The 11745-nt window shown below is 36.1% G+C and overlaps 1 protein-coding gene across 2 annotated transcripts; it reads right to left on the reverse strand.

Moving 5' to 3' along the window:
- LOC127553162 (shugoshin 1-like) lies at nt 1-11423 on the reverse strand. 2 transcript variants are annotated; one of them, XM_051983664.1, is made up of 5 exons: nt 11176-11423; nt 9783-9859; nt 6625-6683; nt 1904-2051; nt 1-303 (listed from the first exon to the last, which is right to left on the reverse strand). In XM_051983664.1, the coding sequence occupies exons 1-5, from the start codon at nt 11257-11259 to the stop codon at nt 204-206; spliced, it is 468 nt and encodes a 155-aa protein (XP_051839624.1). In that variant the 5' UTR covers nt 11260-11423; the 3' UTR covers nt 1-203. The 2 variants fall into 2 exon arrangements, with proteins under 2 accessions (XP_051839624.1, XP_051839623.1); XM_051983663.1 differs by lacking the exons at nt 6625-6683; nt 9783-9859; nt 11176-11423 and adding an exon at nt 3182-5254.
- Nucleotides 11424-11745: the final 322 nt, after the last annotated feature.

Genomic DNA, 11745 nt, shown 5'->3' on the forward strand with positions numbered 1-11745 from the left:
TTGGGAATTAAAATATTTGTCTTTATTTTAAACTTTAGTTTTAATTTACATATATTTTAAAAGCATGAAGTGAAGAAATAAGCCACAGGATACCATCAAACCCTTAAAATGCCACTGGTTCAAAATCTGTTATCTGTCAAAATAATCTTTAAAATAAATTGAAACCTTTTAAACTCTAAATTTTGTCATTCATAGTTCTTCCTCTATTTGGTATTTTTGCTATTTTTCATTATTTCTTCTTTTCTGTTTATTGGAGAATGAAGAGACACTGCATCTATGAACGGGTCTCCACGCCTCAATTTGCTGCAGAACAGGAAAAAGACCATCATTTTTCTTCTTTGCCTGGCATAAAGTTATTTTAATGCAGAAAGATGTAACTGACTTAGAAAGTCCTGATTCAGTAAGATTTTGTGGACAGGAGTTTTATTTCTGAATGATTATAGCACATTCTCTATTCTTTTTGACCTTTATTTAATCATTCATTTACTTAAAGAACCCAACCTGAGGCTCCAACCTAAATCTGGAAAACTCACCTGGAAATTATTGACTAAGATTCAGGCATTTCGTAAATGTGGCCCACATGTGGATACCTTTTTTTTGGTAGGTGGTATACCTGCCAAACAATACTAGAGCTAGGTTCAAATCTTGCATCTTCTACTTACTAGCTGCATGACCATGGGTAATCACTTCCCCTTTCTGGGTTTCGTATTCCTTGTCTAAGAAGTATTAGTGTTGGGTTAAATGATTTATCAGGCTCCTCCCAGGACTTGATCTTAAAATACTATGAAATTTCTTGGACTAAATCTGTGATTTCAATGATGTAGACAGTACCCAGTGAGAAAACTCCCTTTCTCAATGCAGATGACAACTGTTCCTTAATTTAAATTATTAAGAGAGTTGCCTAGAATATTAAAAAATTAACAGATGTTTAGAATTACACATAGGGGTATGTTCTTAAATGTTTTTATAACCAATTTTCCTCAAAAAATTTTTAATCTGAATTACTATTTTTTCCCATCATTTAAATCTAAACAATTATCAAACTATACATCAAGCTTTAATTTTTAGTGTTGACCCATTTCCAAGATGAAAATATTCTCATTAAAAATTTAATAGATTCTTAAGCCAGATTGAGCTAGCTCCAGCACCAACATAGCAAGTCTGTGGCCAAGGCAGGACTTGACATCATTTGGTCCCAATTTAAAGGCTACTTCTCTATCCACATGGCATGCTGCTTCCCATGAAACTATGATGGGAAATCATTCAGAGACATTGAAAAGTGGCCCATATATTCACCCTCATCTATAATATGCTGCCTTGCTAAGAAACTGGCTACATTTATTTACTTTTATTTTTTGAAGCAAAGAGGTTTAAGTGACTCGTCCAGAATCACACAGCTAGTAAATATATGTGGTCAAATTTGAATTCAGATGTTCCTCTCTCCAGAGCCAGTGTTCTATCCACTATGCCACCTAGCTGCTTCTACATTTACTTCTTGAAAGGTAATAAAATTATCATAATGAAGACTTGGTTTATGTTATGGTCTCAATCTGCAGTGAAAAATCTGATGTTAGACAGCATTGTGAAGGGAAGAAACAAATCTCAGAAGGCATAAACATGCAATAATACAGCAGAAAGAAGATGCAGTTTATTTCTAAGAGCAAACAAGATAGGAGGATAATTAGGAAGTAGAATTGTCATGAAAATCAAGAGGAAACTATTGAGAAAAAGCAGGTGATTGATAGTGCTGAAAGCTGCTACAAAATCAAGGATCTGAAAAATCTAGACCTTCGGTAAAAAAAATTGGTACAATCAAAAGCAGGTGATGATGCCAGACACTTCCAAACCAAAATAAAGACATTTAGTAAAAGTTCAGGGAGAAAATAATAAAAATATTACTCACCAATTGAGTCGGGGCTCTCGGTAGCTAACAAGATTTTCTTTGTTTCTTGATGAACGTCTCAAGGTAGTTCTAGATTCTTTCAAGAATTTTGATGTGGGAATAGGGGAAGAAAAGCTAGTGTTTTCCAGGTTGTATGACTCTTGGTTTTCTGGGTACACACAAACACATATAAGTGACATTTACAATGTTTCCAAAACAAATCAAAACTAATTTGTTAATTATAGAATTTGCTAATGAATAGAATTATAACTGTCAAATCAAGCAGTTTGTTGATCACCCATTGTATACCCATTTTTTGTGGCATCATGCTAGTTACTGTAGCAGATACCAAAATATAAGACAGTCCCTGTAAGCTTACAACTTATATGGCAAATTAGATGCACATACATATTCATGTATGAATATAAACAATCAACTTAAGTAAAGATAATAACCCAACTGACAGTACAGGGAATGAAAAGGATAAAGGATGCAGAGTGGGGTTAAGGTGCAGCAAAATGCTCACCCACAAGAAAAGGCTACTTGGAGTTTCAAACCCTGACATCTCAATTGTCTTGTGCTTTTTTTCAGTTTCATTACTCTATACCCTCCAAATTCATTACTTATCACTCGTTTTTTGTGCCCATATCAGAAAGGGAAACCATTCCTTCTGTCACAGCTAATTCCTCCATTCGTGTCCTTGAATCCAGTTTCATCTTATTGAAGAGTTTAACCCCCCACTCTCACTAATTCCTTTTTCATAAAAGAGAAAGCTTAGAATAGAATCTTGGATAACATCTATGCTTAAAGAGTAGCAATAACATGAACCAATGGCAGAGAAGAGCAATAAGAAAGTGTAAGATTGAGTAAAAGTCCTTGGCAAAACCAAGTTCAGAGTAGAAGTCCAGATGCCAGAGATCAAGGGTTATATTAAGTGAATGGATGGTGTATTTTTTTTAATTAAAGCTTTTTTATTTTCAAAATATATACATGCATAATTTTCAGCATTCACCCTTGCAAAATCTTGTGTTTCAAATTTTTTCCCTCCTTTTCCTCCACCCCTGCCCCTAGATGGCAAGATGTTGGATGTGCAATTCTTCTATACATAGTTCCACAAATATCATGCTGCACAAGAAAAATCAGTGGATGGTGTAGTAAAGGCAAAATTCTGATTGTAACCCAACTGGAAAATCTTCAAATTTGATGTTTTGAACTTTTGGGTAATTTGGTGAGAAAAAGATCTTGAGTCTACTGGGTGGCAACAAGATTTGTCCAAGATCACCCTCCCTCATTTCTTACCTTTCTTTGGAGTTTTTTCACTGAGAGAAGAGTCTCTAGGAAGAACTGCCATACTCCAACTATCATTTGGGCCCGACGGGAAGTTCCTTCCTTTTGTGATTTGGCAATTCTCTAGCCCAGGAGGAGGGGTTGTTAAAATTCTGCCATTTATCAGATGAGGTTCCAGAACTTGGAAGTCTACTAAAGAAGTCCTGACAGGTTGCTCTTGGGTTAAGGTCACATAGGAAATTTCCAAAGATCTAGGACTATTTGGGACCAATTTTTTGGTGGTCTTCTGGGAGAAGTTTTTCCCTGTTTTAGAAAGGCGATTATGTACTTCATTCTGTATCACTTGGACAACTTTTGTGGATTCATGTTCTCCTGAAACAGTCTCAGAAACAACTTTCTTTCCAAAATCAGATTGGTCTTTGGTTGAAAGACCGTTTTCAACTATTTGCTTTGCTTTAGTCATTGATCCTGTCCCATCCCTAGTTGCACTGATCTGAACAGTTGATGGTATCTGTTTTTTATTTACGTTATTTTGTATGTCCTTCTTACTCTTAACAGAAGCATGACACATGTTATTTAAACCTGGTTTTACAGAGTAGGAAGCCAAGATAGGAATTCTAGAATTGCCTATGTGGCTTTTGAGGCCTTGCTTCTTTCTACCCAGTGAATCCCCTATATTGCTTTGTTTGCTATCTGAGTTAAAAACTTCCATTTTAGTATTCAGTGAGCTTGCCTTTTTTGGGTGGATTTTACTACATTTTACTTGTCTTTCTTTAGTTTTGTACTTAGGCATATATTCTTGAGAATCAGGTTTCAAGTTGCTTTCTAATGGAATCAGATTTAACTTTCTGAAGTCACTGGCTTTAGTGTCATAAATCCTTCTTCCTTCCTGTTTTAAAGACCTGTGGGTCATTTTCTGCACAACTTTCATACTGAGTGTTCTCAGTGTATTTGGGATCTGCTGATCCACATTTATCATTATCTTTTCTGACTCTTTTATTTCTTTGTAGTTATTTATTTTGCTCTTAGTGTTGTGTAAGTCAGCAGATAACCTTTTTCTTATTTGTTTTATTTCCTTATTTATCTCATTTGAAAACATCTTCTTGTCAGTGACCTTATTCTTTTGAGATAATTGCTTTGCACCAGACCTCGAAGATTTACAAGTTACATCACAGCTTGAATTTCCGTGCTGGTTTTCCCCCTTGATTCGTTTTTCTGAAAAAGTTTTCCTTCTTTTCCCAGAAGGAGGGATTGGATCTTTTTCTTGTCTTTTTGAACACACCTTATTCCCCAGATAGGTTTGCTTACATTTTCTAATTCTGTCACTTACTTGGTAAAGCTGGTCCTCAGGAGGTCCAATATTTGTAAGGATTGAGTTTTCTCCCAAAGAATCCATCTCCATTGGAAACATAGGTGATACAAGTGCTAATTTACTTGAGGATCTCAGTGTTATAAGATTCTGGGATAGTCTTTTGCTATTATTGTCTGAATCCTTAATTGGATGTATTCCAACTGTGTCTTGGACCTCCTGTTCCATAAAAACACACTTCACAGATCTCAAAGGTGAAGCAATATCTTTATCAGCACCATCATTGATTTTGTTTTGGTTCTTTGACAAGGTTGTGACTGATCTGTCCTGCTCATTAGTATTGAAAGACCTTTCTTTATTACAAGTTATTTCCTCTGAGACACACCCAGAAAGAATTGCTGCTTCTAGTAGAGAGGTATTATTGTTGGAATCACACTGGGGATCAGAGAGCCAAAAGAAGGTGGAAGCTTCTTGTCTGTTCATCTCTCCCCCAGGACTTCCAGGATCAGTGGTCCACTGGGAAAAACGATTTGAACACGTGTATGTCTCAAAGTTCACAGCTGTAGTCTGACAGTTTAGGTAAGAGGAAGAGGCCCACTTCTTCCTCTGAGTGATGTTTCCCCAAAACGGTGACTGGTTTTCATAACAGAGATCCCCAGACTTATGGTCCTTCCTTACAGATAAAACATCAGCCACTTCAGATTCCAAGATCTGTATGGCATTCACCTGCATCCTTTCTATAAAAAACAAAACAAAACAGAACACATTTCATTTACTGGAAGTAACCTTAACTGGAAAAAGAGTAGTGTATCTTCTCCTTTCTCACAGAGCAAAAGCCTTTAATATGTTAAACATAAATATATTTTAATTTGGTAGAGGGGAGAGAGAACTGGAGCTTTGATGTCATAAGTGTAGGGAACTCTCAGTGTTGACATACCTTCTGTCCTAAAACAATAACTTGCCTGTACGTTGTGGTTCTAGCTTAGAGTTAGAGGCCTGAATTTGAATCCTTCCTCTGTCTTGGTCATTTTTCAGTCATTCTGACTCTTTGTGACTCCAATTGAGGTTTTCTTGGCAAAAATAATAGAGTGGTTTGCCATTTCCTTCTCCAGCTTATTTTACAGATGAAGAAACTGAGTCAAACAGGGTAAGTGAGTTGTGAGGTTCACACAGCTACTAAGTGTCTGAAGCTGGATTTGATGCAGGTCTTCTTGATTCCCAACCTGGCACTCTTATCTACACTACCACCTAGCTTTCTTTATCACCTTCATAATCTTGAATAAATCACTTTAGGCCTTAGTATCCTTATTGGTAAGTATCAAATAGTATCTTTATCTAGATAGTGTCTGAGTTTCTTTTCCATTCTATATTTCAATTTCTTCATTTGTATAATGAAGGAGTTGGATGTGATGCCCTCTGAGATTACTTGGTACTTTTGAATCTATGATTCTATGTCCCAGAGTCAAGCTTTGAATGTACAATTTCCTGACTCCAAAGCTGGTCCCACTATCTGATCTGTGATCATTATTTTAATGATAGGAATGATTTTGTAGTACATGTGGCAATAGGATCCTTTACTACAGACTGAATTATACCCTTCTCTGCAGAGGTGAGTCCAGGGTTGAACTGGCCATTGGGAGTATAGAAATTGGATTCTCTTCAACCCATTGATTGATTGCTGCTAGTTGTCCTTTCCTTATCCAGTGCAAACAGAAATCTCCCAAACATCCATTGTTCAGATAATCCACCTTTTTTTACATTCTGTTCCATATGTCAAATATATATGGTATATTTAAATTTTTTTAAGTAAATCAACACAGATTCATAAATTCTTAAGTTTAGAGCTATTAGAGATATATATAATCTTCTTGATAATGGATGCCTATTATATGTTTTAGGCGTATGGATATTATGCCATAGGTTAATGTAAACATGATAAGGGAAGAGAAATAAAAGAACAAAGGAAACAAATAATACATTGGAGTTCAACAAGAATGTTGTGGGGGAAGGAGGGAAGGGGAGGGTTGTTTGTTTTGTTTTCAATTCACTTAACCTCCATTAGAATTTGAAAGTTTCTTCAACCCCATGTGTTATTGTGTTTGGAGGCTTTTTGTCTATTGAAGGAAGAGATCTTTGAGATCAGTACCTGGCTGTTTCCTCTTTTCCACATCAGTAGTTGGATCCTTCAATGATGACTTGGTTAACCTGAAATAAGAAAATAGTCAGGAATATAATTTGATTTATTATTTATTATATTATATACACAAATATATTTTTTCTCAATAGTATTTTATTTTTCCAATTATATGTAAAGATAGTTCTCATCATTCATTTTTGCAAGAATTTGTGTTCCAACTTTTTTCTTTTTTTCTTAACTCTCCTCTCCCCAAGACAGCAAGCAATTTGACATAGGTTATACATGTATAATACTTTTTAAAATATTTCCATCTTTGTCATATTGTGCAAGAAAACTCAGAACAAAAGGGGGAAAACCATGATAGAGAAGCAAACAAGAAAGCAAATAAGAAAAAAAGGTGAAAATACTGTACTTTGATTTACATTTGGTCTCCATAGTTCTCTCTCTCTGGATGTGGATGTCATTTTCCACCTCAAGTCTATTGGAATTAGCTTAGATCAACACATTTCTGAGAAGAACTAAGTCTATCATAAGTTGATCATCTCATAATTTTGATGTTACTATGTACAATGTTCTCTTGGTTCTGCTCACTTCACTCAGCATCAGTTTATGTAAGTCTTTCCAAACTTCTTTGAAATCAGCCTGCTCATCATTTCTTATAGAATAATAACAGGGAACATAATTTTAAATGTAACACCATTCTGCAATGGTTTTAGAAATGGGTAGAGAAATAAATATCTAACTTGATTTCTCTATCACTGCTGAATAGAAACCAAGCTTTAGAATAGGTTACTGACGGGAACTCAATCAGCAAAGAAACAAAACTTATTCTAGATATACCAAGATAACACAATTCTCAAGTCACAAGAAAAAACCTTTTCAATTCTCAGCATTTGAGTTTTTTTTTTTAATTAGGGTAAGCTATTTTATATTTTCTTTATTCAAATAATCAATAAAACAATACCAAATCCTGATTTATGGTGTTTGCTCATGCCAGAAATTTAATTGTTCTCCCTCAGGTTTAAGCTGGTTCCAACATATTCCTGAAAACTAAATAAGGATGGGCTGGAAAACTTGATTTATATCATTTTCTACATGTATCCCTAATCACCAAATAGAGAAGTATCTAGTAATCATATTAATGTCAGAATATGACTGTCACAATCTTTTTGTTCCAATTATAAACCTACCTGGATAGGGTCAAAGAAGAAACCTCTCCAAAGGGACCTATGGCTGAATGATCCTGATCAGTAGCTAAGAAATGATGTGGATGTGGTCTAAGATTCCTTTCTTTCTGACTCCCAACCCCTCCTAGTTGATGCATTATCAATCCAGGACATTTTGATTCACAAATCCTGGTCCTTTTGAATTCCAATAGAAAATCCGGACCTGTCCCAGCCCCAAACGGATCTGAGCCAACTTGAGGCTACACTCACAGGCCCCTCTAGCTAAATCTCCCACTATAAAAGGGGCCACACTGGGACCCCCTCTTTGCAGAGGTCCCAAACATGGCAGCCTTATGCCTGGCATGTCAGGACTTTCCATTGGACCTACTGTCTAGTGCCCTCCTATTTCTACTTTCACCTATTTCCTTAGCTATGCTTTAATTTGCTTCCAAACCCAATAATAAACCTCTTTTATCAATCTAGCTTTTTGGGCCGATAAATGCCTTTATTGGGGACTTACACCGCTACTAGACTCCATTTACCGCCGTATCCTTGTGCCGAATCCAATGGGGTTGCAGGGGAGCTCTGTTTGACTCCCTGTACCCCAAACTTGCCCCTAGACCTCAACTAAACCCTAATTTCATTTAGGTACCCCATATCTAGACCTCATCAAGAAACTCTAAATTCTATTGCAGAATATTACAAAACTATCATTCCTAACACTGAGCCCCTAAGTATGCATAGGAAGATTTTTTAGGCTGTATGGGATTGCAAAATAGCATAATACGTGGTTCCTATACCTAAAGTCACAATAGGAAGGTGAATTACATATTTTGAAGGAGAATATGTTAAGATCTAAATATGTGATATAAACAAGTTATATGGAAATTAAGAAGAGAGATCATCATGGGCTAGAGAAATGAGCAATAAAATTTTAGTTAGGTCTTGGAAGTAGAAAAAAAGACTTAGGGGAGCATCAAGGCTGGATAATACATTGCAGGCAAAAATATGCCTTCAACGAAGACTCCAAGGGATAAAGGGTAAGGAAAGGTCAGAGTTATTTTGAAGAAAAATAAATAGAACTGTCTGACTGGAATGAAAGTTTTATTTGGTAGAGAGTAAAAGGTAAGGTTGAAAAGTTAGATAGGGACTAAATTGTCAAAGCCTTGAATACCTGACCATTATCAAAAGCCATTGAAGGTTTCTGTGCACAAATGTTTTAGGAAAATTAGATAGCAATAAACAGAAGTGGCTGAGGGGCCAGGGAGTGAGAGCAGAAAGATCAATTATGATATTGCAGTAGATGATGTCCATGGTGATAAGGGATAATGGATGGTAGGGTGGTGAGATAGTGGTACTAGTACCACAAGAGACAGAAGCAAACTGTTGAGGAATCAATATGTTTCTATGACTAAAGGGAGGTAGAAGCAGAGGAAAAAGAAATTGATGATTGCTCCAAAGTTTGAATCTGAATAAGTCAGACAACAATAAATAAGGAAGTCCAGAGAAGAAGCCAGGGTTAGAGGAAAAATGATGAAAATGGTTTGGTCATAGATTTAGAATATAATAGAATTATTGGTGGTAATATGAGATCATATAGGTAAAGATGCCCAGAAAGCAACTAGAAGGTTCCATGGAGAAAGACAAGATCTGGATGAGTAGATCTGGGAGTTATTTGCATATATTTATAAAGACACCCCAAAAGATACAGAGAACCTAGAATAAGAATAGAGAGAACTAGAGACTGGGTCTCAGGATATGCACACATCTGAGTATAAAGGAGAGAAAAGCAGAGCTAGAGAAGACAAGAAACCATATATGAGACAGAAAGAGAATGGGACAATGTTACAAAACAAGGTGGAAAGACTTGAAAGGAAGAGAAGAATAAAAGTAGATCAAAATAGAGAAAAGGCCACTAAATAGGATGTGTAATACTATCCTAAAAGTATAAAGATTAGACCCTCTCCCCCAAAGATATAACATCTAACATTTTATACCTACCCATGTGGCAAGCTGGTCCTGTGCTTATCTGTATTATCATCAATGAACAAATTTTCTATATTGATATCCTCTGAAATCTATAAAAAGGAATAAGAGCCAACTTAAACAAAGATAGCAAAAACATAGTTGATAAACATAAGAAAAGGAGGTTGGAGATCAGCAGAACATTATCCCAAGAGTTAAGATGATTCCCATTTAAATTACAAACTCCAATTACTAATGTCATGGAGTTGTTCACACAGGCTAGCAAAGGTCTGGAGAAAAAATTGAGAAGGGATGATCAATAAGAACATGCTAAAAGTTATAACTATAATCATAATGACAGGTTCTCTTCTCAAGTAATTTATGATTTCATGGGGATGACAGTGGGAGGATAGATATTCAAATGACTAGCATACAAAGGATTATGAAATAAATAGAAATGACTCATCCAGAAAGTTAAGGAGGGAGAAATGACTTCAGGTAGAAAATTTGGAATCACAGGACCTAGGATTGAACTGCCAATCTGCTGTATGATTTTAGGCAAATCACAACTTCTCTGGGACTCAGCTCTTCATCCATAAAGAAGAAAATGAGTTAGACAAGGTCCTGTCAGGTTCTAAAGTTATGATCCTATGAATCAGGAAAGGCTTCATGGAGAAGAAAGTAGCTGAGCTGGACCTTGAAAAAAAAAAACAGGGAGCTTCAAAGAAAGGAGTTGATCAGGTAGAGGAAAAGGGTCCAAATCAGGCATAGGGCTATTTTAACCAGAATCACTGTGAAAAAAGGCAGCAGGATGAGTATGGGCAAGGATAATATATCTGAAAGAGGTATCCTATGCTGCAATAGAAAGATGCCCTGTATTCCTTGAAGAAAGAGACTTGCTTGATCTGGTCCATCGTACAATCTAATGTCTCATACAGCAGAACACCATACAGTAGAGCAAGACTTCTTAATCTTTTTCCACTAGTGACACCTTTTTGTCTGAGAAATTTTAACACAAGCCTGGGAATATAAATATATGAAATAGGAATATAAATCAAACATGTACTGATAATAAATCATAATCTCACAATCCCTATATTCAATTATGTGACCCCCTATGACAGTGGTCCTCAAAGTGTAGTCCAAAGAATTGCTGGGGTCTCTGAAACTCTTTCAGAGGGTCTACAAATTCAAAATCACTTTTTACTTCTAATATAGTAAATAGCTATAAATATAACCCATGTGAACAAAAACTCTTTGAACAGATCCTCGATAGTTTTGAAGATACTGAGAACAAAAGTTTGAGAACCACTGCCCTATGAGATGGCAACCCACAGTTTAAGAAGTTTTGCACTAGAGTATATTATATGCAAGTAATAGATTTCCAAGTACAGTTCCCCTGGATGGTGCTCAGGCAATTGGCACTTACTATAAAGGGATCACTCTCTCTGATTGCCCACAGAAGTTTAGCACTTATATAGGTTTCCAATTCTCTGAGGATCTTATTCTGCATAAAAGAAAAGAAAAAAGAGTTAATCCCACTGAAAAAAACAACTGGTTATATTTTTATTCACACACACACACACATACTACAAATATACAATAGATGCCACGTGGCTCATCAGGAAAGCTAAGTAAAAGAGGGACCAGGCCAATATAGCAACTGCCATAAATTCAGAACTTCCAGACCATAGTTCTTAATCCTTAAAGAACTTGTCTTCTTTTCCCTTACCCCCTGTGGAACATGCTCAGTGCCACTCTTGGAGACCACATAGGAGCAAATGATAAGGAGTTTCCCTGATTGGCTGCTGAGTCAGAAAAGCTGATGTTCTTACCGCTGACCATATTCTTCTATGAGATTCTGAAATTGATCCAGGATTGCAATGTTACTTAAATTTACTATAAGCTCTGTGCTTTTTCCAAGTTCTCTGACTTCAAAGCCAAAGTTCATGCAGCATTTAGTATTACAGTGGATACTCAGTGAACTATATGGGAAATA

The sequence above is a fragment of the Antechinus flavipes genome, chromosome 3 (assembly GCF_016432865.1).
Source record: "Antechinus flavipes isolate AdamAnt ecotype Samford, QLD, Australia chromosome 3, AdamAnt_v2, whole genome shotgun sequence".
NCBI classification, from domain to species: Eukaryota; Metazoa; Chordata; class Mammalia; order Dasyuromorphia; family Dasyuridae; genus Antechinus; species Antechinus flavipes.

Bases quoted from the DNA above. Each gene is read 5' to 3' on its own strand.
- LOC127553162 (XM_051983663.1), bottom strand. From the start codon at position 5,210: ATGCAGGTGAATGCCATACAGATCTTGGAATCTGAAGTGGCTGATGTT. The intron at 2,052-3,181 runs GTAAGAAATGAG...GTGTGTACCCAG, and splicing joins TGAAAAAACTCCAAAGAAAG to AAAACCAAGAGTCATACAAC. The intron at 304-1,903 runs GTGAGTAATATT...CCTGTTCTGCAG, and splicing joins CGAGAGCCCCGACTCAATTG to CAAATTGAGGCGTGGAGACC.